The 16543-nt window shown below is 31.3% G+C and overlaps 1 protein-coding gene across 1 annotated transcript in view; it reads left to right on the top strand.

Moving 5' to 3' along the window:
- Positions 1–15896, top strand: part of LOC134828590 (protein sax-3) — a 54857-nt gene extending 38961 nt beyond the window's left edge. The window contains exons 2-13 of the mRNA XM_063841569.1: positions 292–485; positions 2640–2742; positions 9027–9180; positions 9244–9374; positions 9794–9892; positions 10078–10119; positions 10409–10540; positions 10637–12160; positions 12959–13049; positions 13122–13282; positions 13450–13627; positions 15245–15896. Of these exons, the coding sequence (XP_063697639.1) occupies positions 292–485; positions 2640–2742; positions 9027–9180; positions 9244–9374; positions 9794–9892; positions 10078–10119; positions 10409–10540; positions 10637–12160; positions 12959–13049; positions 13122–13282; positions 13450–13627; positions 15245–15896 (3461 nt within the window). The remainder of the gene's footprint in view (positions 1–291; positions 486–2639; positions 2743–9026; positions 9181–9243; positions 9375–9793; positions 9893–10077; positions 10120–10408; positions 10541–10636; positions 12161–12958; positions 13050–13121; positions 13283–13449; positions 13628–15244) is intronic.
- Positions 15897–16543: the final 647 nt, after the last annotated feature.

Below are 16543 nucleotides of genomic sequence, written 5' to 3'. Positions count from 1 at the left end.
GAAAACATTAGGAAACCGAATGGAAGTGGTACGAAAACCGCACGCACCTACGCCCACCCTTTCGTCTATTATTTTTAAACATACATACACAGTCTTTAATTGCCTTGTGGTTGAAATTGGTTAAAATTGTTTGCGTTCGCCTTCATGCCTGAGTGATCCCGTAGCTGTTGTTATAATTTTTTTTTTGTATGTGTCATCATTTGCCCGAAAAATGCCTTTTGAACACGAGAAATTTTAAATTAAGTGTAAAATTAACCCTAATTTTTCCGTGTTTTCTAATTTTCTTTCTAGCTTCGTATGCGCCCAAAATAATGGAACATCCGATAGACACAATTGTGGCACGACACGAACCTGTGACGTTAAATTGCAAAGCAGATGCAGACCCGCCGCCTACTCTCACGTGGTACAAAGATGGACAGCCCATTGATCTCACTTCAACCTCACATCGCATCTTGCAGCTGGCTGAGGGATTATTTTTTCTACGGGTAAGTTTTTGTTTTTACTCTTTTTTTTTAATCTAAAAATAACAACAAGGATCGCACGATGATGCCGAGGGAATTTCTTCGTTTATTTCTGGACACTCATGAATTTATTTATTATCACTGAGATTATTTCCCATTCACGTAATTTTTTGTCTGTTTTTTTTTTCGGACAATAGTAAACCCCAAAAAGTTTTTGTCGACCTTTTTCTTCTATTTTTGTGTTTTTTTTTGCCTTTAGCACACGCAGTGGCTAACTGTCAACCCTCTCGAAATGTCTGGTCATAAAAGATTAATGTTTCGTATGGCGTTTGTGACAAGTAAAGGTGTGAGATTAATTCGAGAGAGTGACGAGTATGGATGGATAAAAATTATGGAATAATGAAGCGCATTGCTCGGTTCATCATTTTTCTAGTTTTTCATCATGTTTCGTCACGATTTTTCATCTTTTCATGACGGAATATGAAAAATGATGAAAAAAAATAAATAAGTGGGGAATAAAAATTAAAGTCTTAGTCACAGTAAATTTGGAGACAAAATTAAATAACAGAGAGGATTTTTTAAGGTTTCTTATCCTCTTTTTTATATTGAAAATTTTTAAAGGGATTCGTTTTGTTTAATTAAAACCACAATTTAATCCAGTTTTTGATCATTTAAGGCTTTAAAAAATATTTTTGAAAATAAAAAATTATTAAAAAAATATTTAATAAATATTTTGTCTCAAAATTCAAAGATTTAAAAAAAATGTTTCATCTAAATAAAAATTTTAAGATTAAAAAATTTTTTTTTAAATCTTTAAATTTTAAATTGAAACTAAAATTTCGTTCATAAAAATATCAAATTTTTCAAAAAAAAAATATTTTTAGTGAAAATTTGTCAATTTTTTGTCAAACTCTTCTAAAGGCTTACCTGGATATAGATTTTGGGGATAAAAATAGGAAAATTTTGATTCCAATTCCCTCCAGATTTCTGTCTTCAATTTCACGTTTGCTTCCAACTCAACTTTAACCCCTTTTTGCTGTTCGAGCATCAACTGATTTCTGATATTTCCGCCCCTTTTTCCTCCGCGTTTGACATGTAACATCAAGAATTAATGTTCAATGGTGCGCATTTTGTCAGGTACAAGCCATGAATCAAATTGAGTTAAAGTTATAATTTCCCCTCGTTACTCGATGTAATTTCGGTTATTGTTCCTCCTTATTATTCCTGACGTCCGACGTTTTACATATTTAATCCATGTGCAATGTCTTCCACGCGCCACAGCAGATTGTTTCCGTTTCTTACATTATTTTGTTTTATTTTTTTGTCGGCGTGGCGCGCATTATCATAAATAAATCCCCTTCATAAATGTTTTTCTGTGATGGAGAAAAGTAAAAGAAACCTAATTATTTGAACACCTTAATCTTCCATCGTCGTCGTCGTTCCGCATGTACTTCGCTCCGCTATTGTCTATTTATCATTTGGCGTTTGTATCATTTCCCCGGATAAACTCCCTTGTGTCTTTGTTTTTCCTCCGGTTTTCCTCCAAACGCAACTAAATTCGAACATAATCACGCTTCAGATCACATGAAGTGCCTTTTTTACGTACGCACCTGCTTTTTGTTCCTTGCCAGAGGATGCTCTTTAACCACTTATGTTGTTGTTGTTGTTATTTCTGTTGTTGCTTCAGTCAGTGAGACAAGTCACACCATTAGAGAATCAAAAATGTTACGCTAACAAAATTAATCCAATCTAAAAAATATATTAAATTTGTCGTCCTCTTCCCTTCGTCGCATTTTTCCTCCTCGTTTGTTTCCTTTATTCATCTTCATGATTTTTTGTCGTCGACGTCGTCGTTATTTCTCTTGAAAAAAAGGTTTGAAGGTGTAAATACAATAGAAAAGTGTTTGAAGCACTTTAATTTTACACATTTTTAACAATTTTCTCTCTACCTTCGCTCTTGAACGAAGAGTTGACGATGAGGGAAAAAATGTTAAAACAGAATTGGAAATACGAGCGCATTAAAAATAGTAAAAAAAAGTCCTTGTTTGTAAAGTGTTAGACGAGGAAAATTTTTTATTTTAACTTGTCGCGTTTTCCTCTTTAAAAAGCATCATCTTCACGAAATAATTCCAGCAACACCTCATCTAAAAATTTTTTTTTCATTCATATAAATTACAGGTCGTAAATTCTAGACGAGAAAACGACAGCGGGGTTTATGTCTGCGAAGCAAAGAACGAACTAGGGGTGGTACGAAGTAATAATGCCACTTTACAAGTAGCAGGTGAGTGTTGAAAATTTTTCCTTGCTCTTCACGAAGAAGCAAATTTTTAACTATCCTCTTTTCGTGCTTTTCTCTAAAAAAAAACAAAGCAACAAAAAAATAAAATAATAATAAAAAATGAAAGAAGAAAAGTTTTCCTTCAAGCATCAAAAAATATCTGCAAACTCAGTTAGAAATGTAGCGTTGCTATCTTCAAAACAAAAATTATACGGCCTCTTGCAAATTTAGACACGAAGAGAACGGAAAAAATGAATAAAAATAACAAAAATATTGTTCTTCTTGTTTTTTTGTGTGTTGTTTTGTGTTTTTGTGCTATGTGTGGTTCAGGCAAAATCGGAACGACGAGAAAAGAAAAAGGCTCTTGTACATCTTGAAAATATAACCTAACATGAACTGAACAGAACACACGTCAAGTGCTTCTCTCGTTTTCTCTCTTCGGGCTGAGACGAAGAGAAATCATTGTTATTATGTGGTAAATTTTCAAGTGCTTTCATTTTTAATGAAGCTCTTACACTTACGGCTCTTTGTTGCAAGAAAAAACGATCCCAAGACTTCAATAAAAATATGATATAAAACAACTTTTCCTCAAGCACGGAAAAATTTGTTCGAAGGATTGAGGTAATTTCTTGTTCAACTTTTAAAACCATGTGTGTAAATCAAAGAGTATTTAACGTCTAATTATAAAAAGCGAAGAATGGAATCCATTGCACCTTTTAAACACCTCCAGATGTGTTACACACACAAAGGCAATAAATACAAATGAAATGAAATAAAGGTGAAAAGTAATTTATGTTTGACTTGAGCATGCTCTTGTTTAACATGCTGCTTTTATTTTAGACACGAAGAGAACGGAAAAAATGAATAAAAATAACAAAAATATTGTTCTTCTTGTTTTTTTGTGTGTTGTTTTGTGTTTTTGTGCTATGTGTGGTTCAGGCATCACAAAAGGTGTACCGACGACGACGAGAAAAGAAACGACTTGAGCATGCTCTTGCTTTTATTATTATTACTACTTCTTCTTTTTGCTACATCTTGAAAATATAACCTAACATGAACTGAACAGAACACACGTCAAGTGCTTCTCTCGTTTTCTCTCTTCGGGCTGAGACGAAGAGAAATCATTGTTATTATGTGGTAAATTTTCAAGTGCTTTCATTTTTAATGAAGCTCTTACACTTACGGCTCTTTGTTGCAAGAAAAAACGATCCCAAGACTTCAACTACATAATATGATATAAAACAATGGCTTTTCCTCAAGCACGGAGCGGTAACATAGAATTTCTCGAAGGATTGAGGTAATTGAACCTTCCGTTCAACTCGCGCCAGAGTAGCAATTAAAACCATTATCGTAAATCAAAGAGTATTTAACGTCTAATTATAAAAAGCGAAGAATGGAATCCATTGCACCTTTTAAACACCTCCAGATGTGTAACACACACAAAGGCAATAAATACAAATGAAATGAAATAAAGGTGATTATTTTAAGTAATTTATGTTTATTGCATCATCGTCCGAAACACACGTAATGAGTTTTCCCTTTTCCACATTTCATGATTAAAAGCAAAATATTTACAACAAATTGATCAAACACACAGCATCATTTGTCACAAACAAAAAAGAGAACAAAAAAAAATAATAATCAACTACCTGTTTACTACTATAAATAAACTCTTGACAAACTAAACTAAAATAAAGCCTTGGCAACCAAATGCCATTTCAAACAACAATGCGAAATATTATTGTTACAATAACAATAAATGCCATGTAGCCGCCTCTCTATATCTTTATAGGAAAAGGTTTTTCCATTATTATTATAGAGATTGTTTAACATGCTGCTTATGAGAGGAAATATGTGTAAATATGAAAAAAAAAGAAATACAAAAAATAAGTTGAAATGAAAATATAGATGAAAAAACGGTCAACTATTGTTACTGATGTTGAATGAGCAGTAAAAAGTTAAAGGATTGTAGATGATTTTTTTAGATATTGACTTGAGCGCTTTTTGAAGACTTAAAGTTATATAAACACAAAGATTCTCAAATGATATTGAGTACCTTGCATTTAAAAAAATATGAAATCCTAATATATCTTTACCTACTTAAGCCTTTTCGTTTTATTACAAAAATCAAAATAAGCCCCAGCAGAAATTTAGGTTGGACTCATTTCTAGACTCGTTTAAAAATTAACAGAACAAATATTTTTATATTTTCGCTCTAATTTTTGAGAGCTGCGATCTTAGAGTGATGTATCAAAGTAACCTATTGGTAAAAAAAAATGCCAGTCCGATTTCAAAGCAGTTTATAAAACAGAAAAAGTCTTGAACGGATATGATGAGTCAACCGTGATGTCTCATTGTTTGACTTTCTTTCTTTTCTTATTTTTTTTTTCTAATGGCTAATTGATTCGTACTTATTATGTACACTAAAACTATTTTAACAGCTTCAAGATTTTTGAGTTTACATGTATGCAATTCGATGTATTTTGTATTCGAAATTTTTAAAAGGTATCGACCCAAGTACTGGCAAGAGGTTTTAATCAATTGTACTTACGAAAATAAAATTTAGCTTTGATTTGGCTTTGATAGACTTATCTTTGCATTTGGTCTCTTAAGTTTGGCCTCCTATATTTTTATTTTGGAAAGGTTCTTACCTTACTCAACTTCAAAACCAAATATAATCATCGACTTGATTTTACTTTGAAATTACCTGAAAATAAAGAAAAATCATATAATATAAATTAAATAGGTTTGACAGACAGACAAATGTTTATTCAATTTCATATTTTTAAAAAAGTAACACCTTAGAAAAAAATAATACTAAAATACAACATGAAACGTTTTCTCTTAATATTTGTTTGTATCCTAACTAGATGTCATTCAACTTTAACAACAGCTGCTTTTCATAAAGACGATAAATTTATTGCTTTCCAATATTTGTCAAAAAGCTTTAGAAGTTGTCACTTGACCCTGAATTCAACAAGTCTACATTAAAATACCATAATTGCCATTCCCATTCAAATATCATATAAACTCATAGAGACGAGACAATCATTTATTTTGCAATAAAAAAAAATAGTCAGTCATCACATAAAAAATAACCAATAAATCTCATTTTACAACTCGCAACACGAGTAGGCAGGATCAAATGCGACGCAATCAATAATATGATTTACATAAAAATAAAAAAATGCCAGAACGCATCATGTGCAGATCCAAATCTGGCTGAAATGTTTATGAGTAACAATAAAAAATCATTTCAATACTCATAAATTTGATCTTTTTTGATACATCGCTCGTATCCTCATTGCAGTTTTGCCTTTAATGGTAAAAATCGCCTGAAATTTATATCTATCTGTCTGCGATATTAAAGCGGCAAGTTATTATTATGAATTTTGATGTGGTATCGCAATGCAATAAAATTTATTGAAAATATCAATGGGAACTCGCGCATTTGCCTAAGGTTCGGTTGTAACATCGAAAATGTTGCAAAATTTGAACGACAAGCCCCTTTCATAACACACACACACATTTTTGAACAAACAACGAAAAGCGGGAATGCTTTTAGCAGATGATATCAATTTACATTTTTCACAAAAAAAAAACAATAAATAAACAAAAATATATATAGGAATTGAATAAAAACAATAACAAACATATATGAATATTTTATATGTAAAAGCACTCTGAAAGCTTTAAAATAATCAAATTGTATCTGATGCTAGATTCAATTCAATTGAAAAATTGAATTTTTTGTTAACTTTTAAAGCTTTTGACTTTCACAAAAAAAAAATAAATCCCAAGTCCAACAATAACTTGTTGTTGCGTTTTTTTCCTATTAAATCCAGATTATTCCTTCTTTAGCTTTTTGTTCATTTTTTGCTTTTTCATGTTTATTTATCCTTACATAAGGCAGCAAAATTTCTCCTTCAATATAATAAAAATAAAAATTGAAGCAAGACAGGCATAATCTAGACGGAGATAAGTCAAAAAGGAAAAAAATCGATAAACTCGCTACTGCTGCTCCTTTTTATCTCGAAAAACTGATAAGAATTGAATCTCCCTTTGCCACGTAGTATTATCATTGTGTGCGATGGCTCCTAACGATAACAGAGTAACGATGATGATGATGATGAAGAAAAATAACGGGAGCAAAGTAAATATTTACATTGTAACAATCTTTCATTATATTAAGCGATGTGTAATGCGAGAGACTCTCCTCCAATGCAAATTTAAACAGTGTGCCGTTGTGGCTGACGATCATCACATTTTGTTTATTTTTTTGAGGAATTTGAATTTTGCAGTGTTATGACAGCTCACATGTCTATCGGCAGTTTTAGCCTCGATGAAATTCGTAAAAAATAAAAAATTGGGAAAAATTTGTTCAATAAATTCCGATAAATTCACTAAAAAATTAAAGATTTTTTAAAAAAATTTCAAATTTATTCTTTTCAGAAAAATTTGTATGAAAAATTGTTTCACGAGATTAAAAAAATATTAAAAATGATTAAAAAAAATAAAATTAAATAAGAAATAAAATAAAATAAATTATTTATTAAACTCAAAATTATTATTTAATTATTTGTTTGATGGAATAAATTTCTTTACAAATTTATAAAATTTTCAAAATTCAATCTTCAATATTTTTATCTTTTATATATTAAAAAAGTATTAAGTATTTAATAAAAACTCGAAATATATAATAATTATAAATATTTAATATTTTTTAATAAAAAAGATGAAAATTTTGAAAATTGAATTTTAAAAATTTTATACCTAAATTCATATATAAATTTATTCAAACAAATTTTTAATATAATAATTTAATTTAATTTTATATTTTTTAAAAAGAAAGACAAAAAAACTTTAGAAAATTTGAAAAAAAAATAAAAAAAATGCGATAAAATCTCCTACCTCACGTCAACTTTTGTATATCACTTTTTATCTGCAACGTGGCCTACTTTTCATCGCCAAACATCACAAAAAATTCCCTTTGAAGCTCACTCACGCATAAACGGAATGAATAATGACCGTTGTTGGTGTTCGTTTGGTCACCGCTTGTCAAAACAAATAAATCTCAGCAAAAAATTTTTCATTCAAAGTCAAATTGAAATTGAATCCGGAACGAAAAAAAAACATTCCTTTAATATAAATTACAATCCATTAACTCCTTTTGACCTTTTTTCCCCGTATCTCGCATCTCTCGCTTCATTTATAACGACAATGATCTACTTTATGATACTTGATGCTTGACGCCGTGCTTCAATATTTTCCATTCAGAGAGAAAAAAATTTTGAAATAAATGTGGAGGCTTTATGCTTGACTGAATACCGACACATACCCACACAAAAAATGGATAACCCTTCAATTGTGATTTGACGTCGAAAAATCATTTAATTATCCCTATTTGACATAATCCATTTGTTTGGATCCTTAAAAAAAATCTCGTGTGCATTGGAATTTTTGAAAATCGGATAATATTTTAGGGGCGCTGAGTGTTTTTTCACGTGTTATTGGGGAAATCTCGCCTCGTCTATCACAGCGAGGGAATATTTACGACAAGCCATTATAACGGAATATTGATGAATGACTGTAAAAAATCGTATTGAGATGTTAAAATGGGTGAAAAGGAAACAAGTGAAGGATTGTAAGAGTGGATTAAGGTGTTAATATCCTGATGCCGTTATTATTTTCAATGCGAAAATATGAAAGAAAAACGGAACCTCACAGAAAACGAGGGAAAATATTTTTCCTCTAACAATTTTTTACTTTTTAAAAGTTGCTACTACTTGAAATAAAGCAAGAAAAAAAGGCAACGGGATTATTTTATTGTTGAAGGAGCAGCAGAAGAAAACTTTTTGAATACACTTAAATTATTTCCTGTGTAAGAAAAAAAGTCTTTCTCGCACACTTGACTGACACATTATTTTATTGGCAATAATTTCTTTTGGTGTTTTGAACAAATAAAAAACTTTTGCCATAAATCTCCGGTACATCAATAAATTTTACTCTGCCGACCTCTGGCATGTACCTGGTTCGATATTTTTGCATAGAAAAAATTGAAGAATTATAATTTGACCTACTTTGAATGAATTTATCGATATTTTTTATATAGAGACGTCTCCCCTTTTCTTAAAAATTTTGTCTATATTTCTTGCGAAGAAGAGATAAATAAATCGCTTTGGCAATAAAACTTTTTTTTTCTTGCTTTTTTTTAAATTTAAAGCACTTCAGTCCGTCACGGATTTTGATTTTTTTTATTAACAAAATTTTTATTTTTCTTTTTAAAGTTCTTCGAGACGAGTTCAAAGCAGAGCCACAACACACAAGAGTAGCTCAAGGCGAGACTGCTATTTTGGAGTGCTCTCCGCCGAAAGGCACGCCAGAACCAGTCGTTTTTTGGAGGAAGAATGGACAGAAATTGGAAGTGGATCAAAATAGGCGGTGAGTGTTTTCCGGAATTAAATTGGAAAAATTGATCAAAGAATTATTTTTTAATTTTTTTAGCATTCGAGTGATTGACGGAGGAAATTTGGCTATCCAAGAAGCAAGACAGTCGGATGAGGGACAATATCAATGTGTGGCGAAAAATGCTGTTGGAACGCGAGAATCGTCAATGGCGTATTTGGAAGTTCATAGTAAGTTTATTTTATTTTTTATTGTCACTTTTATAATAAAATAAAAATATTTAAATATTAATTTTAAATTAAATAATTTAATAAATATTTAATTAATTTTAATTTACCCAATTTAATTAAATTTTTAATATTTTAGTTTTTAATAAAAATTTAATTTGTAAAATAATAATTAAAGTAAAAATAAATATTTTAATTTTTAATAAAAATCTAATTTGTAAAATAATTACAGTAAAAATTCTTAATAATATCAAAATTATTTTAAAGTAAAAATTAAAAAAAAACTTTTTATAACATTTAAAAAAAAATTAATTTTAATTTATTTTGTTAAAAATTATTATTAAATTATTGTTAAATTGTATTTTTTTTAAATAAATATTTTTAAAAAGACTCAATTCGATATTAAATTTATTTTTTTTCAGTCAAACCATTCTTAATCCGCGGTCCTCACGATCAAACCGTCATCGAGGGACATTCCGTGACATTTCAATGCCGAGTGGGAGGCGATCCCATGCCTGACGGTAAGTAATTGCAAAAAAATCGCAATATTTCATTTTCTATAAAAAAAAAATAATTTTTTTCTCTCTCTTTGTTTATTTATTTATTTGTTTCTGCCTCCCTTGAACATTGGATTCTCCTTTGTCACACAACAACAACGCAAAAATTGAATGCTTAAAAAAACATTCAAACAAAAAAATAACAACAGTACTGTGGAGGCGGTCTGCATCAGGCGGAAATATGCCCTTAGGTAATTTCATACACATTTCATTTAATTTCAACGAAAATGTTGATATTTTTTTGTGTTCGTTTATTGAACTTCGTTCAAACTGTTGCGCATTTTTTTGTGCTTTTGAATTAAATTTATTTATTTTTCGGGGGAATTCCATTATCGTGATTAAAAGCGATTTTTCGAGTATTTTTTGTGGAATTTCCCTCGCATCTCTCATTACAAATGAAAATCATGTCTTCTAATTTCGTTTCTTCTTCTTATTTCTCATGACAACAACCGAAAATTGAATAAATAAAACAACAAACAGATCGTGTTCATATTTTGGAAGATCGTAGCTTGCGGCTAGAAAACGTAATCTTAGATGATGAAGGCGAATACAGTTGTGAGGCAGACAATTCTGTGGGCTCCGTATCTGCTACCGGCATGTTGAGTGTCTTAAGTAAGTTAATTTCCCGTTTTTCCCATTTTTTATTTCGTTTCGTAGTAGACGCGCCACAATTGAAGCGTGAAATTAAAAATTCCTCCCTATCTTTAGTGCCGCCCGTGCTTACGATACGTCCCGTACCTCAAATTGTCGAATTACCGTCAGACATCACGTTCGAGTGCAAGGCTTTCGGTCGTCCCGAACCGATTTTAATGTGGTCGATTGAGGGAAATAACAGTTTACTCTTTCCCGGCAACAAATACGGGCGCATCGAAGTGACGAATAACATCGATGGCCTTTCGACATTGAATGTCATTGAGCCGACAAAGATGGACAATGGCTTAATTGTCATCTGTAACGCCATTAACGAGGTTGGTTCGATAAGTGTGCGTGCGAGAGTCGCTATTTCATCGCATGATCATCGACCGCCACCAATTATCATCTTTGGGCCTTATAATCAAACGTTGCCACAAAAGTCGACGGTAAATATGAATTGTAAAGCAAGTGGAAGTCCCACGCCAACTGTAACATGGTTCTTGGATGGACGAGAAATCGCCTTGTCTGAAAGGAAAAACGTTAGTGAGATAGGAACATTGACAATTTCTGACATTGACCGAAAAGAGGATCAAGGATTGTATACTTGCGTTGCCAGTAACAAGCATGGAAAGTACAAATGGAGCGGATATTTGAAAGTTGAGTCCCCAACAAATCCGAATATTCAATTTTTTCGCGCTTATGAGAGTTCCTCGTATCCAAGTTCGCCCACAGAGCCTCAAGTCTCGAATGCCACAAAAGATTCTGTCACACTTTCATGGCTTCCCGGGGTCAAACGGGGCGATTCTGACTTGGTTGGTTATATTATTGAGATGTACAGTGATGACGAGTCTAAGGGATGGGAAACAATCGCCACACGAGTAAAAGATACAGTTTATACAGTAACAGGTCTCTTGTATGGGTACACTTACAATTTTATTGTCAGAGCTGAAAATTCTCACGGCATCTCTGCACCAAGCCCAATTTCTCAAGCTCATACCGCTGGAAAGGCTTTCAATCCGGATGAAGACATTACGTTGAGTGAAGCTCAAGCTGCTCTTTCCTCCGACAACATCGTAAGATTAGTTGATGCCAATGCCACAGACGCTGTTAGTATTCGTCTGTACTGGGAAGTGCTCGATGCCCAATTTGTCGAAGGATTTTACATTTATTCGTACAAAAAAGACAATAACGGAACTTATAAAGTACTTACGGTGCTTCATCGGGGCGGAACAGCTTCAAGTACAATCACAGGACTGGAAAGATACGCCGATTATTATTTCTTCTTAATTCCGTTCTACAAAACGATCGAAGGACGTCCCTCAAATCTCAAGGAAGCTCGCACCTTGGAGGATGTTCCGACGGGACAAATTACGGACATGGAAGCTGCGTTACTCAATGCAAGTGCGGTTTACTTGAAATGGCAACCGCCGCCCGAGGAAACGTTAAATGGCATTTTGACAGAGTATCATGTCGTTATTCGAGGTCATGACAACCATAATTTCTCGAAAATATTGACAAACATGACGGTAGCTGGGGATAGTGCGAAACTGTTGTTGGCCAATCTCACAGCTGGTGTTACGTATTCCGTTAGTGTGGCTGGTAAGTTTTTCTCTTCGGTTTGAGGGGGATACAAAAATTAAAAGTGTTTTCGAATTCATAGACAATAAACATTAAAAAAATTTTCAATTTTCTTAAAAATTTATATTTGAATACATTTAACAATTTTTAAACTTTAAATTTGAAAATTGAGAAATTATTTTTAAAAAAATTCTATATAATTTTATTTTTTTTATTAAAAATTTTTAAATAAAAACGTTTGAACTAATTTAATAAAAAATTAAATCTTTTTCAGAAAAAAAAATCTTTAAAGTAATTTTTTTTTTTTAATTTAAAAATGACTAAAAATGACTTTTGAACTTCTTTTTCATACTTCATTTTAAAATATTTTGATCAAATATCGAACCTTAAAATTATGTTGTTACAGATTTCCAATTAACCATGAATATTCGCATGATATATTGACCGAAACGTGGTTCATTATCTTGCTGGGATCGATAAGGTTCTTAAAACAAAGAAAAAGTTGAATTTTGAACTAATTTTAACGAAATATTTGACTTTAAAAAAATGGTCAATAAAGTACCAAAAGTTGAAAATCTTTCTTTGAAAAATTCAATTAATTTCTCTTAAAAATTTTAAAATGAAAGAAAATTTTATATTTTTGGCAAAATTTTACGAAAAATACTTTTTTTTAAATTTTAGGAATTATTGTAAAATCTTCTCTTGAAATTTTTGATAAAAAAAAATCAGTAGGTCTCAATCGAAAACACCTTTGATAATTGTTTTTCCTAACTTTTTTCGAAAAAGAGCACCATTTAATAGAAAATTTATTGATTTCAGCTGCAAATCGTGCTGGCATAGGACCATTTAGCTCACCATCGATGTTGCGACTTGACCCTCATACAAAACGCTTAGATCACGGCTACACGAGGTACGTTTTATCAAAATTAATCAATCAAAAAGGATTTTTTTTTTTGTGATACAATAAATTATGTTGTTACAGATTTCCAATTAACCATGAATATTCGCATGATATATTGACCGAAACGTGGTTCATTATCTTGCTGGGATCGATAATTGCCATCATTGTTTTTCTATTTGGGGCCACGGTGCTCTTTAGACGAATTCAATTTATGAAACACAGTTCACTGTCAAATATGCACGGTAAGTGAAAGATGTTCGGTGATAAATTGTCTTTTTAATGAGGGCATCTCACTCTCTCGGTGCGAGGGTATTTAAATTAATTACGTGATTTATTTGTTTTTGTCTTCGACGAGAGAGAGAAGATGATGAATTATCTGGAAAATTTATCATGTTTCAAAAAATTGCAGGAAATCACGCCATTGGCACCGTTCGGAAGTTTCCCACACTGCCACTCAACCAAAATGGCGTCTGGATTGATCCGGGCGGCGGTGTTTGGCGCCAAGCATCGGACTTGCACAAAGATGTCCTCACCGATTACGCGCAAGTAGCACAGGCGAATCAACTTCCGCTTCCTGATTACGAAAGGTAAGAGTCCCCTCACTTTTTTTTGCTTCTCTTGTAATAATTACGAGTAAAAATATATTTCATAATCACTGTCATCAACACACTTTTTTCTCCGTTGGTCGTCAGCATCACTGAAAAACACGAAAAAAAATATAAAAATGAAGAAAGTGGTTAATGATGATGATGAAGATGATATAAACGTGATTTTTTTCCTTGTCGTTTTCCTTCGTCTCTACCATAATTTTTCGTGCAACACAAGCACAGCATGTTAACAACATTACGTGATATAATTAAAAATTGTGTGACAAACAACTTGCGACGTTCAAACCACTGCCAACACGAGCTATCATGATGAAATTTTATCCCCGAAAAAAAAAATCGTAGAGAAAAAGAAGTAAAACGAAGTTTAGTCTTCTGATGCAACCAGAATAAAATTTTGTGTGTTGTTTAAATTTGTAATTAAGGACGGAGACGACGACGTGCATTTTGCTGTGAAGTGTGTAATCTGTTAAATTAATTAGACACATTTAAGATTGTGTGGAAAACTGTGCGACACGGAAAACGTAGAGGAAGGGGGAAAACTTGCCCACACAAATGCAACAATACTTAATAATAATGAATGTTGGTTTGAATGGAGGAATAATTAAAGTGAACAGTGAACTGATTATATGCAGTAGTCACGCATGTTTCGGGGATTGTTTGTTTAAATCACAAAAAAAAAGTTTTTGGGTTGGTTGGAAAGTTTTTCTACTTTTTTTTTAAATAATGAGCGATTTAAAAAACTTACTAATTCATTTAATTTTGTCTTTAAAGTTTCATAATTAAATTTAATTTTTTTTTTGAAAAATTAATAGAAAATTAATTTAAAAAAAAAATTAAAATCATCTACAAATTGGTAAAAATTAAAAATTTTCATTAATTTCAACGAAATTTAAAAAAAAATATATATAATTTAAAATGTTAATAATTAAATAAAATAATAAATTATTAATTAAAAATAAATTTTAATTAATAATTTTTAAAAATAAAATATTTAAAAAAATATTAAGTTTTGAAAGAAATATTTAATTTTTAATTTAAAAAAAAAACAATAATATTTATTTAAAAAAAGTGAACTCAATAGAATTCATTAAAAAATTTCAAAAGTTTCTTAGAAATTTTGCTTTTTTTTTAATAATTTAAAAAAATTAATTTCAAAAAAAAAATATATATAATAATTTTAGAATAAAAAAAAATTAATTTGACTTCAATGATTTTTTAATTTAATTTTTTTCAAAGATTTTTTTGTAATTTTATTTTGATTTTTGAAATTATTTATTTTTTTCATTTTTTCATTAAAATACTTGACAAAAAAAATTATTTAAAAAGAATTAAATTAAAAAATCACCAAGGTAAAAAAATGATGTGAACGTGTCAAATGACCCCTTTTAATATGAAAAGTTTATGTGTGTTGAGTTTCCTAATCTGGTTAAGATATTGGTCTTAATCCCGTTTAATGTTAAATTAACATGTCGTTCGACACGCCAATAGAATTAATGATGTCCCATGTGTTTTTCATTCGTTATCAACAACTTTAGTAATTAACTTTTGTTTATTTTTCCTCAATTTACGTTTTTTTTTTAATTTTTTCTTCAACAGACTGAGTCCCACACTTACCAACATGCCAGATTATGCGGAAGTAGCTGGTTGCTCGACATACCAAAATCCCCATTCACCGACTTACAACAGCAGCTTCGGCGCGTATGCCACAACAACTCTCGTCGGTCAATACAACCCAAAGCCCTTCCAATACGACAGTGCCAGCAAAACAGGAACCAGCTCCTTTGGCTCCATGGGAACTTCGCCATCGCCTAGCACGATGTACAACAATTTCATCAATTCGGAGGCATCGACACTGGCATCCCCCAACAAAATGAACATTATCGAGAATCGCATGAACAAACTAAACCATAAATCATCGTCAACATCACCCCCATTACCGACGACACAACCTCCGCCGCCACCGCCATCGTCTGCTGGCAGCATCATTCCGCTGCACATTAACAACGATCAGTATTTGGGGTCGCAGCACCAGCAACTACATCAATCGCCCGTTAAGCATATTGTTAGCAATAGTGATAAAAGTATAGCGAATTATCCGCCGCCATCGCCGCATAACAGCGCCTCAAATGCCACCATCAAGTCAAGGAGTCGTCTCAATAATCGATTTGGCGATGTCAACGGTAAGTCGGAACAACCGCTATTTATCAAGTCGAAATACGATGGCAGTTGGTCATCCATCAACAACTAAGCCACTTTTAGGCCATCAAATTTGTTTTTAAAGTCTTACATATCCTTCGAACCCGAAAATAAAACGAATTCCTATAAAAAAAAATAAAATATTGAATTAAATCTGGACGGTCTATGAAATATCTGTACACTGTAAATATATATATTGAACATAAATATTAATGAATTTGTAAATTTTTGTAAATTAATGACCAAAAATTAGTCAAGGCGATAATTAAATTGAGATTTATGCGATGTTGTCACATCATCAGCGGATGGTGTTGGACGAACTTTTCCTCTCATTCAGCAGATGTCTCCTTCTCCTACTTATGTACGTTTAAGGTAATTTAAGATTTTAACACGAAAAAATAATAAATTACTATAATCAACAAGACAAAGTGATATTTTAAATGTCTATTGAAAGAAAATAATGATGAAGCAAAAATACAGTAAATTAAAAAATAATAAAAATAAATTAAATAAAATTAATCAAACTAGTCAAGAAAAATAAAAAATAGTAATTAAAAAAATTATAATTATGAAAAAATCGAAGCAGCTCAAAAATCATTGTGAATTAAAGTAGAAATTAACCAACTATTTGAAGTTCTATAAAAATAATAATTTATGAGAAGATGTAGAAAGTTATCACTTTACCCCCAAAAAATTTTA

The sequence above is a fragment of the Culicoides brevitarsis genome, chromosome 2, assembly GCF_036172545.1.
Source record: "Culicoides brevitarsis isolate CSIRO-B50_1 chromosome 2, AGI_CSIRO_Cbre_v1, whole genome shotgun sequence".
Classification (NCBI taxonomy): domain Eukaryota; kingdom Metazoa; phylum Arthropoda; class Insecta; order Diptera; family Ceratopogonidae; genus Culicoides; species Culicoides brevitarsis.
The sequence above is the reverse complement of the archived record's forward strand: the minus strand, read 5'-3'. Positions and strand labels throughout refer to the sequence as shown.